The 14,712-nt window shown below is 41.8% G+C and overlaps 1 protein-coding gene across 1 annotated transcript; it reads left to right on the top strand.

Annotated features, from left to right (window-relative positions):
- Positions 1-1,293: 1,293 nt before the first annotated feature.
- Positions 1,294-3,383, top strand: LOC124134622 (phytanoyl-CoA hydroxylase interacting protein-like). The gene is made up of 2 exons (XM_046499553.2): positions 1,294-1,460; positions 1,598-3,383. Exons 1-2 carry the CDS (start codon positions 1,427-1,429, stop codon positions 2,227-2,229), a joined length of 666 nt encoding a protein of 221 aa, XP_046355509.2. The 5' UTR covers positions 1,294-1,426; the 3' UTR covers positions 2,230-3,383.
- The last annotated feature ends 11,329 nt before the right edge of the window (positions 3,384-14,712 follow it).

The following is a 14,712-nucleotide window of genomic DNA, read 5'->3' as shown; positions in this document are numbered from 1 at the left end:
TGTGAAAGATGCCATTAAAGCGAATGATCTTGAAGCCTGGAGAAGACGCATAAACTCTGATCCAGATCTAATGCATTTTAAACAAATCCATCCGGTTATCTCCCCCCACAAAGCATGGGAAATTGCTAGAAGAAATCCAGATCTGAAATAGCTGCAACCTTCGTGATCCACTTGTGCGCAGTCTGAAGACCTGGGAAAGTCCAGGGGCATGTACACCCCCGATCCCAGCAAATCCAGAGACGGTAGAGAACTTTGCAAAAGCTGCAGTCAAAGGTCTCTTCCAATTGAAGAATAATATAGACCTTGTGAAGAAACATATGTTCTGACATGTGACTAGGGATTGACTTTACATAAGAATGCCTGTTTTCGTACACTTGTAAATACTGTCTTTATATGTTTGTAACTCTCCTATGGAGGACTAAAGAATAGATATATGACACATTTTGGATAAGTTCAGAGCCACACATGTGCAACATTTACACTGTGGAGAACAGTTCCACAATGTGCTTATGTTAGGGTGCGCTGTTAGGACCACATCCTTTCATCACCCTTGGTTCGAGAGATACATGCCCTTGTCTGTACAGCATCTACCAGCATCGGTATTGTAGACTTTTCCCCCGCATCAAGCTTTGCACATCATCATATGACCCGAGCTGCTGAAAGCAATGTAAAACCCAACTCAATCATCTGTACTTTTATGTTAAATGTTTAACTTGCCTGAAAATAACTTTTTCTATTCACTATATAATTGTTGTAGCCTCTTGAGAATATAATTGCGTTTATTTTCTTGTGTACTATGTGTTAAAATGTTTATCCTAAATAATTTGTACTACCAGGTCAAAAACTTATAGTTACCAAAAAAATAAAAACTTCTTTAGTTGAATGAATCAATATTTTTTTTTTAGTAAAAAACATCACTTTTTAAAACATTTTACAAATCAAGAAATATAACAAGTCAAACTCATTTTTAAAAATCACTCTATAACAGACTTTTATTTTTCTGATACGGACTATACTAGACTCTGTCCGACAAGTTAACGCTTGACTGCACCCCATACCATGGCCAGCTACCTGCCTGTAGATGTTATAGTCCGTTCTACATAGCGTATACATTTGTAAACACATCCAACTGAACCTTATCTCCCCCCGATAATACAAAGGGGCTTTTTCCTGACTTTAAATGAATATGGGCCATCAGTACCTCCTATTTTCCTGGACGGGTCTCCTACTATATACTTAGAATGCGAAATCGAAAGGGAAAGTAACAGTTCTAGGATCAACACTCATGTATTAGACAATGCAATATTAATGTTTGCACACGGGAGTATTGAGCTGTTGATAGTGCCAACGTATACGCATAACAAACATAACTACCACGTCACCCGTTGAAGAAGAGCTGGAAAAAGTAACACCTACATAAATCATCATGGCTGTAGGAGGGAGCATGGCTGGCGACAAAGGTAAAGATGTGTGTGTTCGAGTGTCTGAATTATTGTATAGTGTATGCTTTATCTATTAACTCCAATGACTAATAAATATGTATGGCAAAATATTTCTTACCCGTTATATAGACTGATATAAACATTATTGATTGCAGGGTATCTCAAAGGACTGCTCAAGAAAGCCTGCGCTTACTGTAAAGGAGGGCCATGGGGCCTAGTGAGGGATTTTTACCGAAATAAACCTAGTGGCTATTTCAAAGATCTTGCAACAATGATGCCAACAGTAAAGGACAACGGTGGAGATCCACGCTGTCCTGTAAACGGGAAGCTTTCGGGTGTGTTCTTTGGGGTGACCCCGTGGGACGGTGATCTGCCAATTAGATCACCATTTGGAGACACCAGAGTGAAGGTTCCCCTGGAGCGAGTCTTTGATGAGTCAGCCAGGCTGTACTTCGCGGATTTCTACTGTATGTCAGGTCAAACGGATAACCACTACGTCACATTGGTCCTTACAAAGGCTTATTCACCAGCGGATGAGTTTTGTCATCAACACCTCATTCATCTGGATGAAAGGAATAACATTTTTCTGATGAAGGAAGCACACAAGTTTAATCATCGAGACTTAGTATCAACCTTGTTCCTGGGCAAAGTGTGGGTAGAAGTGTTCTATACACATAAAGTGCCCATGCAAGGGCTGGAGCTGACAACAACAGACGTTTTGGGGAGTGGTAGAAGCACCCAGGGAGGCATACCTAAAACAAATGGCTGTCCAATATGCAATCTTTAATGAGTTTAAGTTGTTTTCTAGATGGTTGTCATAGGAGTGTTGTCTCAGTAGTGCCACTGAATCTACTATAAATAATTCTGAATTAATATTTTAATATATTCCTATATTACTTTTTGAGGCTAATCTCCATTTCATATGTGATACCATAACAATAATTGATAATTGTTTGCCAGGTTTTAATAATATTTTAGAAATATATACTTTTTTGTGTGCATTCGACGTTTTTTTGTAGTTTCTAGAAATAGGACTTGAAATCACAATTTGAGAAAGTGGAATTCTTCATGGTTATGTTATTTTCCTTTCCTTTCTTCAATTAGACTGACTTTTCACATAAGAGAGATATATGTCAACATTGGAAATATGGACTTTCCACTCCTCAGAGCATAATGACACTATTAAATGTGTCAGATTGTTTGAAATCGATCTGTTTTATGGGAATGTCAGACATGTAAAAATAAATATAAAAATAATTAAGTATTTTAGAATTTATTTTAGTATATTCTTCACTGTGATGTAATCAGTGTTAACCCCGTGCCGTAAAAGGCAACACAATTGGGCAACCCCTTTTCCGGGGGTTGAGCCCCTGTGTCAGTGGAGGAAGTAATTCTGGTCGTGGGGGGCACTGGTTCCACGTACACAGTTCCTTTGCCCAACACACTACTTTGACCCTGACTTCACCTAGACGGGTGGTTGAATGAACCTGGTTCTATCAATTGGCTGGTCACGCCATGCCCTGTGTATGGACAACGTTCATGTTGAAATTGTTTTGCATCGTTTGAATTCTGATAATGAACATTCTTAATGAAAATAATGTGTACAAATTTGCCAGATTCCAATGCCAGAAGGCAGTGGTTTATGAGCTAATCTGGTGATATTGACCTCCAAATTTAATATGTATCTCATTTCTTTTCATGGGCAGAACCAGCCTGGCATTTATTTTGGGTATACAGATATTGCAGTTTGTATCATATTTGCTGGAGTATAACAACCCTGTAGCCCTGGTATTTGCATATTGGATATCTGGTACATTGCATCACTGTCAATAATGGTACTCCATGGTAGATAACAGAACTCGGCTCTGTTATTGAATGGGTCTGTTAATAAAACTGGTTTACCCTCACAAGGAATGGTAATTAAACAATCAGCTTCACGTTTTCACATTGTTTACCTTAACAGGAAATAGTATTGTGGTATCACATTGTCTTTTTGTGATACACAGACATGACCGCGGGAGGGAGCTCGGACAGACGTATGTGTACTTCTACTTATTTAATGTTTTGGAAACTAAATTTACTGACGTGGTTCAAGCCTCGTGAGGATTCCGGGTTAGGATTGTTCACCAAGCAGCCTCAGCTGGATCGGGTGGTCAGTCTCGCTGACGTGTTGAGTGTGTGTTATCGTTCCCGACGCCGTGGGACCTTGCTTATAAAACCAGTCACTGGCCGCAGTGCAAAAGTTTGATTTCTGGTGAGTACGCCGTCAACAACGACAAAAATGACTAGGTTTAAGGAGAAATAGTTGTACACGTCTAACGGAGCCATCATTGTCTGTGAGTTGTTGCTATTTATGTCACCAGGCAAACCTCATCCTTACGGAGCAAGATCAATAGCCAGTGTGTTTGATAACGATGCCTGGCCTTTTTAAGCAGCTCGACTGCATTTTGTTACGTCTTATTCTGGAGGGTTGTAATAGCCAGTGTTATATCAATAGTCTAGTTTAGGTTTCCTGGAACGTTTTCGGTTCGTAGAATCTGTGATCAATAGCGAGTGAAGGCTCGAGTAAATAGTGTGGCTTGAATTAGACACACACCTTACACTGGATTGACTTTCAAACGTCAGTGGGCCCAGTGGACGCTGCAACATCATGAACCCTCACACGTGGACAGTGGAGGGACGCACGATGTCCAATCAATGGGAAACTGAAGGGCCTGTTTGGGGCGATCCTGTATAACGGTGGTCTGTTTAACGCCGCACTCAGCAATATTCCACCTACAAGACAGCGGCCTGTAAATAGTCGAGTCTAGTACAGACAATCCAGTGATTGACACCACGAGCATCGATCTACGCAATTGGGATACGATGACATGCATCAACCAAGTCAGCGAGCCTGACCACCCGATCCCGTTAATCGCCTCTTACGACAAGCATAGTCGCATTTTACGGCAAGCATGGGTTGCTGAAGACCTACCGCCTTTATGAGACGCCCGAGTGACAATACCACAGAGGGACGTTTTTGATGCATGTCTATACCTTGTTGATTTATACTGCAAGACGTCACACATTCATTATATGACCTTAGTTTTGACAGCGACTGGCTCATAGCTGACCAGACCTGTAGGAAGAGCCTGATCAAATTGAATACGTATGAGAATATATATTTGAGAAGAATATTGTTTACTGGTACATACAGAACACTGAACCGATCTGGAGTTCAAGTGGAAGTCATGTATACAGAGGCCATGGACATGTCGCTCCGGGTTCTCTCCCTTACTGGTGCCCTTGGTCAAGGTCACACCACACTACGTAAGCGCAAAAGAGGTAATACGTTCCAAAATGAAAACTATTTAAATGATGGCGGCTCTCTAGGAAATTGAACAACTGATACGCATTGAGCTTTGCATGCTATTCTTACTCCGGGGTCACTTGTTGCGAATTGGTATTTTGATAGGCCTCTGAGTTGTACCTGTGCAAAAGTAAGGACCTTTCTTTATCAATCTCATTAAAATCAGATCTTAGCTCTCGCTATCGCTTAATAAAGATCTGAGGACATCCCATTACGGGTCACGTCAGAACGACCTTTCAACCAACCAATCAAAGCGTCGCTTACCAGATCATGAAACTGACAGTCGGAATGTGTTTTCTAATCTTGCAACCTCGAAATATTTAACAGAGGGTATTCAGAACGACATGTGATGTTATCATTGATCCCACAATTTCATTGAAACTGCATTTGTTCCCTTTCCTCCTAAATGCCTATACCGCGCAAGTGGATTTCACCAAAGTCGGTCGGTTCGAATTCCGGAATCCCTAATTATATTTCTAGGTTTGTCAGCACAATACCCGTGCTTGTGGACTGCATCAAATTGGTAAACGTCTGACACCTACATTACTTCTGGCTTTCCCCCGATAAAAACTGCATCTTAACACTGTGATGTCGAGATGCTGTTGGTACGTTGATGCCACGAATCGACGATAGTGCTGTCCTCGGACATTTCACTTTTAATGAGGTAATAATCTATTACATTACCATTACATGGATCTAATATTAGAACCGATTTTCCCGCACAGGCGAAGATATGACTCAAAATCATACAACGGTTGTTTTACACATGCAAGTTAGACAACAGACAACAAACTCGTGTAACGGTCACACATAGCTTTTACTCACTGTGTCAGCAACATGGCCAGTGGAAGACACCAGGATAAAGGTAGTTCTGAACAATATTGAACGTGATTGATTTCAGCAATTTCTAACACGATTGTTGTTTATATTTGCGCATCGTTAACCATGAATAGTATTGGCCTTTCTATCAACTGACATAGCCAAGAGTTCCATTTGTGTTAACATCTATAACCTCTTAGTCAGCATAAATTTGAACTGGTCAGGAAGAATATGAAAAAGTATTCTAATTTACACAAAACTGCATGTGTCAAAACGACGGCTAACAACGTCCGATTTGGGGAATATTACTTCCTAGAACACAAAAATACCTGCACAGATAACGTGGTTAGTGACATACCGCAGCAGGAATATATATGATACTGCTTTCTACTTTGTCAAGGATGGAGGTGGAGAGCGCCTGTATTCGGCGGTGCGTGTGATTTTGATTATTTTACAGTACCCTCCTTCCAGACATTCCTACGTGCACACACACAGACACAGACACACAGAGACACAGACAGACAGACACACACAGACACACACAGACACACACAGACACAGACAGACAGACACACACACACCTGGAAGAGGCTGAGTCATCATGCTGTTATTTTGAATCCATGACAACCGGAATTCATCAGTTCGCCATGCCAAGCCTCGTTCTTCACTTTCACCTTGAATACACTCAAGTTCTATAAAAAGGACCCTTTGACCCCAAACATTAACAAAAATTAACTTATAGAGCATATATTTAACTTGTTTGGTTTAGAAGCATTTTGCATATTGTGTATGTATATCACTGGTTTTCAAATTAAATATGATTAAATCAGGATTAGCAATCAAAGTTTAGGGGGCCACTTCTTAAGGAACGTGTACGTTACTGATAGAGGAAACAAAGTGAAGAATGGACATTAAGCAGCTAACTACAACTGCAGAATATCTTCATAAAAATACTATAACTTCAGTAATTCCAACAATATATATGATGTCACATTTTTTGAAGTACCTACATAAAAATAGGATTCACACCGACAACTGATGGGGTTTCTTTTAAATATTGCAAACAGTAAAACTTTGAATTCAATGGAAATCAGGTTTTGTACATTTCTTTAGAGTGGTTATTCCACAGACCCGCAATTATCAGAGATCATCTGCTCAGTTGTTTATGGCTACAGCTACCTATATCTGATCACAACGTGAGACTCCACGATCCACAACAAATAACGTACATTTCCACATCGCCAGATTTGTATATAAGGCCACCATGGTTTCAAACAATGTTCTCAGCAGACACATTGCTGATCAGTCACGAACATCTGAACAAGTTCTTTGCTTGCATACAATAAAGATGAACAAATTACATTCAGTCATGTTAAGTGAGTGAGTGAGTTGGGTTTAACGCCGCTTTTAACAGCATTCCAGTTATATCACGGCGTGCCAGCTTAATGTGGGAGGAAAGCCCGAAGTGATGCAGGTCTCAGACGTTTACCACTTCGGTGAAACCCACTACCACGGGTATGGTGCTGACAAACCTAGAAACATAATCGGGGCGAACCGGGATTCGAACCCACAATCATAGGTTTCTGGCGTGTCCAAGGGACGCAACTCTGCACAGCGAATCGCGGCGCCTTAGACGACTGGGCCACCCGTGCCCCAGTCATGTTAAGCGAGTCTGAAGAGAAACAAGTTAACTGACGTGTACAATTAAAATGTCAATCTCTCCAGACCACTACATTAGGCCACCTGTGAAGATCCGGGGTAGAGTAGATCTTCAGCAACCCATGCTCGGCTTAAAAGGCAACTATATGCTTGTTGTAAGCGGTAAGAGGCGACTGACGGGATCGGGTGGTCAGGCTCGCTGACTTTGTTGATATATGTCATCGTATCACAATTGCGTGGATCGATGCTCATAATGTCAATCACTGGATTGTCAGGTCCAGACTCGATTATTTACAGACCGCCATCATATAGCTGGAGTATTGCTGAGTGCGGCGTTAAACAACAAACAAACAAAACAAAACTACATTAGTCCAGGAACTTGTATCAACACTAGACCATTACCAACTAAAACGGACATTTCAAATATAACGAACATGTCAATCATCGATAAAGAACAAGGAGATGTGTTTCATACGCTATGTGTTTGACGTGGTATGTGATTTAAGCCTCATGTAACAACTTCCTCCTTCCTTAGTACTTATTTCAGATTGCATAATCAAACAATTGTATTGTTATCAGATCCTCTTCCCAAATCGCTCCTCAATAATGTCAATATACGAGGGTCATTCAATATATAACCAGCCTAACATATTTGCTACTGCTCCTCACTTCTTCTTTTTCAACATAATCACCATTGAGGTCTATGCACTTTGTCCAGCGATGTGTGAGAGCTAAAAGCCCGTTGTGATAGAAACCATGGGGTTGTTCGTGTAACCACCCCTCCACTGCTGTCGTGAGTTCATCATCGGACCGGAAATGACGTCCACGCAGTTCTTTCTTCAAGTTTGGGAAGAGAAAGTAGTCGCTAGGTGCCAGGTCAGGTGAATAAGGTGGATGAGGCAATACTTTAAACCCGTTCCGCTTTGACGAAAATTTGGCAGAATCAACCCTTGCCATCTTTATAGATCACGTGTGTGACTTCAAATACAATTTCCTCAGTGAAACTTTGTGCACAGCACGTGACCAACATGCAACCGTTAAGATCTGATAAATAGCTTAGGCTGGTTATATATTGAATGGCCCTCGTAAGAAGAAAGCAGTTTGTTGAACTGGATCCTATAATTGGAACATGCCATACTGCTGAGAGTACCATATGATGTCGAGATGTTGTGGCCACTTTTAGAGCTTCATCTTTCTTCCGTGAAAGAAATGTGCACTGTGGCACCTGTGGCACCTGTGGGATCAATTTCCAACACTTTTCCAATATACCACTCGTTATCATAAACATCAGCAATGTAAGAATCTGGTGCGAGTGTATCCACTGTCATAGTTACATCTCCTGTAACATCTGTACCCTGATGCAGTACAGACTGTATTGGTGACTCCGTAGATTGTCTCCCTTTTCCAAGATTCACCTCCGCTTCGGGGCGGTCGGGTAGCCTAGTGGTTAACGCGTTCGCTCGTCAAGCCGAAGACCCGGGTTCGATTCCCGACATGGGTACAATGTGTGAAACCTATTTCTGGTGTCCCCCGCCGTGATATTACTGGAATATTGCTAAACGCGGCGTAAAACCATACTCACTCACTCCAATCTGTGCACCATCCGCCACCCAGACACACTCCACAGTAACAACTGACACACCTCACAGCAATTGTGTTTAGGCCTTGACTGTTCACAGCATGAATCTTCATTGTGCCGCTTACGGGGACCAATTTTCGTGACCCGTGAAGTTCCGGGGTAGAATAGGTCTTCAGCAACCCCTACTACACTTGTCGTAAGAGGCGACTAATGGGATCGGGTGGTCAGGCTCGCTGACTTGGCTGATGTATGCCATCGATCCCAATTGCGTGGATCGATACTCATGATGTCAATCACTGGATTGCCTGGTCGAGACTCGAGTATATACAGATCGCCGTCAAATAGCTTGAATATTGCTGAGTGTGGCGTTAAACAAACAAACAAAACCAATTTCGTAACTCAATCTCAGCTGCCATCATTTTGCACTCATCAGATGCGACAAACAGAGACTACTGATACATGTTGGAGGGTTTTGCCCTGTGTGAGAATCCCAGGGCGTCCTGTGTGATAACATGTCCACTCTTTACTGCTTCCTCTGCCATGCGCTCAGTGACTCCCCCCAGCCAGCTACACCGCCCCTTGCCGTGTCCAGCCTCGAAATAGTTCCAACTGGCATTGACACCAAACAGGGTTTTGTGAATTGTTTGATATTCATTACTTAGAAGTTTACGTCCAAATTCTCTCCAACAACCTCCATGATTTCACTAAAAGAAAACTAATAGAAGCAGTCCACATTCGCCGCCACAAGCCATCAATCAACAGAGATCAAGGCTATTTCATCCCATCCTCCTACTATGAACTCTTACTTACTTACTTATATTGGAGATTTTACGTGCTCTTTCCGACTGCAGCGTATTTCGCACACGGGCCCGGCCAAGCCATATAATGTGTTTCCGAAAAAGGGGAAAAAGTTGTTTGGCAATCCAGTAGGGGTGTTTTAGTGGTTGCTTATATAGAATTTAGAAGACAGCTGCTCGAACGTATATAAACAGAGCAGCCAAGGATAAAAATGAAATCATATCAATATAAGAAAATAGAAATCATATCAATGCAAAAACAGAAATTATGTGAACACCGAACTCACAATAGATATGTGAACTCTTCTCACACACAGGAGTCCCAAAGAGGGACAGGTCAGCCGAAATTGTCTAGGCAGAAGGCGACCTCTTAAACACCTAATGCAACAACAACAACAACCCTCATTCACCTCGCCCGTTTAGAGCAGGACATTAAAACAGGACAACTCAGCAAACAATATACTACAGGCATCTTCTTCGACTTCTCCAAAGCTTTCGACATGGTATGGCACGACGGGCTAATACAAAAACTACAAAAAATAGGACTCAAAGGTCAAATAATAAACTACATCCAGGACTTCCTAAACAATCGTAAAATAACCGTGGGTATAGACCAAACGCTATCGGACCAATGTCCCCTAGAAAATGGCACTCTCCAGGGCAGTATCCTCAGCCCCACACTCTTCAATATAATGATAAATGATCTATTCGAGGGCCTATCCCCTAAATTAAAAAACATTTAAATTCGCGGATGATGGAGCCCTCTGGATCCGCACAAAAAACATTAAAATGGCCCAAAACTTACTTCAAAAATCTCTAAACAAAATACAGCAATGGGCTGACAAATGGGGCTTCTCCCTTAACTCGGAAAAAACTACAGGAATAGTATTTAAACACAAAAACATGAAACCCGCCTCCCCAAAACTCCAGCTAAACAACAAACCAATCCAATTCCTAAAACAAACCAAATTCTTAGGACTAATTTTCGATGAACATCTCTCCTGGGACGCTCACATAAATAATAAAATAACTAAATGTAGCAAAGATCTAAATACGCTAAGGTGCCTTACAGGCTCAAACTGGGGGGCCTCCAAAGACACCCTCCTCTCACTCTATATATCACTAATTAGATCTAAAATAGACTACGGATGTGCCATATACGACACCCTAAACCAATCCCTCAGCAAAAAAATAGACTCAATCCAATATCAGGCTCTAAAACTAATAACACGCACTCAACATGGCACCTGCTACACTTCACTCCAGGCCTTAACAGGAGAAATGCCACTAAATCTACGTAGGGAACAATTAACTCTGAATTTCTGGGCCGCGTCTCAATCCAACCCCCTAATTCAAAACCTAATAAACAAAAATATCAGCCCAAAAAAACAAGCCCCAGCTCGAAAACACCCTCTACTTACTCCAATATACCAAAGAATAACCAATTACTTAAATGAACACCAAATAAACAATCTTAAACAAAACTAAAAAATCAAATATCTTCACCCCAAAACTTAAAACAGCCAAAATAGACATAACACTAGCTAGCACAATAAATAAACAAACCTACCCAAACATAGCCAAAACCACCACACTAGCATACATACATGAAAATTGGCCAAATTGGTGTCACATTTACACAGACGGATCCTCAGATCTGATCTCCAAACACACAGGTTTCGGAGTCCACATCACACAACCGACTGACGCCAAACAATCCTACCGACTCCCAAACAATCAATCAATATTCACGGCCGAACTAATGGGCATGGCCTCAGCCCTTCATAATCAACAATCTAAAAAACAACAAAAAATCCTAATACTTACCGACTCGCTCAGTGGACTACAAGCCCTCCAAAATAAAAACACCAAAAACCGCCCTGAACTAATAAATCTAATACTAAAAAGCTCAAACGATTTAACTAAGGCAGGCAAACAAATAGTATTCCACGTAGGAATATACGGCAATGAAAACGCTGATAAAGCCGCTAAACTATCCCTTAAAATCCCAGAAATAAGCTTAAACCTACCCATCTCCAAATCAGAAATTAAAAGTGTCAACAAACAAAAGATCACCAAAAAATGGCATAATCTATATCAAAACTCAAATAGCCAAATCAAAAAGGTTCTAAGAAAAACCCTTACCAAACCAAAAATTCTACATCCGTCCAAAGAAATCGACAGAGTAATTACTAAACTCCAAACAGGACATAGCAACCTAAATAACAACCTCAAAATAATAAGAAAACACGCAACAGGAACCTGCCCACATTGCAAACAACAAGAAACCCCAGAACACGCACTCATACACTGCACCCACTACCTAACACTTCGAACTACACTACAAACCACCCTAAATCTATATAAGGCTCTTACTCTATAAGCAATCCTAAACCCACAAAATCAAATAGAAAAATTCAAAGCCTTAGGCGTATACTTAATCAAAACAGGACTAATAAATCGCATTTAAAACCCAATTAAAAACTACCAAAACCAGACCACATAATCAAACTAACAAACTTCCATACTCAGGTCCCTTAGTTCACCCCTCAAACCCTCTTGGCATTTTTTCCAAATCTCAAAATTTCCAAAATTCTATATAAGCAACCACTGAAACACCCCTACTGGATTGCCAAACAACTTTTTCCCCTTTTTCGGAAACACATTAAATGGCTTGGCCGGGCCCGTGTGCGAAATACGCTGCAGTCGGAAAGCGCACGTAAAATCTCCAATATAAGTAAGTAAGTAAGTAACCCTCATTCACCGTGTGCGACGTACGCTTGTAGTCGGAAAGCGCACGTTAAATCTCCAATATAAGTAAGTAACCCTCATTCAGTCCTGCTTGACAACGGTATAAGGATCTATACCGAAACGTCGCTTTTTACAGTATTAAAAAGTTGTTATCCATAAAATTGTGTCATCCTCGTCAGGGTTTTGTGGTTTGCAGCTTCATGGAAGATTGACTTATTTCTGTACTGGTAGGACTGTCTGTCCAGCAATGTATCATTTCAAGTTCATCACCAATACCAATACCAGTACGGAACATTTCATCTGACACAACCACGTGATTATGATGTTGAAAAACCTCCTTGCTGTACCCATAGCAAACAACAAAGAGATTACGTGTAACTGGGGTTTGATTCCAGTAAGCACTTTTTATTCCATCCAAGCTTATTACAGGAGTAATTTTCAGCAAAGTCCTTATGGACAATAAGATGATGGACAGGTAGGTTTCTTTCAGTTTCCTTATCTCACTGTATTGTGTTCTGATTCGTTGGGGGCGGTCGGGTAGCCTAGTGGTTAAAGCGTTCGCTCGTCACGCCGAAGACCCGGGTTCGATTCCCGACATGGATACAATGTGTGAAGCCCATTCCTGGTGTCCCCCAGCGGAAATCAAAACCCGGCAAGGCATTTGAGCAAATAAATATTTTCTCTGTGAATAAATAAACCTTTAATCAAATGTGTGTTTTGTTTCTAACCCTCCTTTATTTAATCCCTGTGATCTTGCCTCATTTTGTGACTGCATCTTTTCCTTTGAAAACTCTGCACTGATAAACCTTTAATTTGGCTCCTACATCAGGTGAATGAATGCTATGAGGCAGAGAGAATATATATGTACATGTAAGGACAACTAAAGTAATAAGATAAAAAAGGTGGAAACTAACGAGGGAGGCCAACAGATAAATGGCGCTGATAGGTGATTAGCAAAAGACAACTGGAAGCCCACACTTTATAGTAATTAGCGCCGAAGGTCATGGACAACTGGAGGCCAGACCTCAAATTATCATTGATTAGTAAAGGGCAATGGACAATAGGCAAACGGGAGGCTGGGGGTAATTAGCTGGTAGGTAAAAGAATGGAAACAGCAATAAGGGCAAAGGAAGCCAGCTACATAATTAACACCGACAAAGATCAAAGCAATAAGTCCCAAGCACTAGGCAGATAGGTACCCTGGTCAGGTTCATGGCCGGCTGGTGTCTCCTGATGTCAATGGCTTCTGGTAGTTTTCTTTGTCGCCAGTTGTTGTTGTTGTTGGTAGAAAGGACTTTGGTGGCTTCCCACATGATGTCATGGTCTTGGTTCTTCATGATGTGTTGGGAAATGGCGGATTTGAGGTCGAGTTTGTTGACTGAGGTTTGATGTTCTTCGAGTCTGGTGTTGAGGGGTGTGAGGGTTTCTCCAATGTACTGCTGGTCACAGTTGCAGGGAATCTGGTATATACCTAATCGGGGGTTTGGGCGTACGCTGCTTGTACCTCTGCATTGGTTTTTAAAAGGTGACATCTATGTTGGCTTTGTTCTTGGTGAGGCGGGAAATGAGTGACAGGGCCTTCGTAGGGTATGGTGATTCTGATGGGCGAGGGTGCTGGTTTGGGTCTGGGAACAAAGTTCTTGAGGGTCTTGCTGATGGTTTTGGAGACGAGGTGGGCAGGGTAACTGTTGAGGGGCGTGAAGGTTTTCTTGTGAGGTCCAGTTCACTGCTGAGGCACGTCGTGTGAGGGTGGCGATGATGGCTTGTTTAATCTGGGGAATGTTGCAGGAGTGGTAGTGGATGTAAAGGTCTGAGTGTGTAGGCGTGCGGCACACTGCTGTTCTTAGCCCATCATCTGTGGTTTGGAGGGACACGTCTAGGAATGGAAGGTGTTGATTGGTTTCGGTTTCCATGGTGAACTGGATTCTCTAGTGCTGGGCGTTGAGATGTTTAAGGAGATCTGTGGGGTCGTTGTGGTAGGCTATGGTGGTGAATGTGTCGTCTACTTTCCGGTACCAGCAGACGGGTTAGAATGTTGCTGTAAAGAGGGCTGTTTTCTTCGAAGGATGTCATGAAGATTTCAGTGACGAGTGGAGATAGAGGGGATCCCACAGGTAGTCCGTGGATTTGTTTGTAGATCTTGTCGTTGAAAGTATAGAAACTCACCATAGACAGCATCATCAACCTAGCCCCCCCCCCCCCCCCCCCCCCCCCCCCCCCCAGCTATTTTGACACATCCTATTTTACTTTCAACGACAAGATTTTGGTCCAATAAAGAGCACACATTCTTCATTGGGAAACGTTTAGTCATCCTTC

Source organism: Haliotis rufescens, unplaced genomic scaffold (genome assembly GCF_023055435.1).
Source record: "Haliotis rufescens isolate VD_foot unplaced genomic scaffold, xgHalRufe1.0.p SCAF_2, whole genome shotgun sequence".
In the NCBI taxonomy this organism is placed as follows: Eukaryota; Metazoa; Mollusca; class Gastropoda; order Lepetellida; family Haliotidae; genus Haliotis; species Haliotis rufescens.
This window is presented reverse-complemented; position numbering and strand designations above follow the sequence as displayed.

Bases quoted from the DNA above. Each gene is read 5' to 3' on its own strand.
- LOC124134622 (XM_046499553.2), top strand. From the start codon at position 1,427: ATGGCTGTAGGAGGGAGCATGGCTGGCGACAAAG. The intron at 1,461-1,597 runs GTAAAGATGTGT...TATTGATTGCAG, and splicing joins GAGCATGGCTGGCGACAAAG to GGTATCTCAAAGGACTGCTC.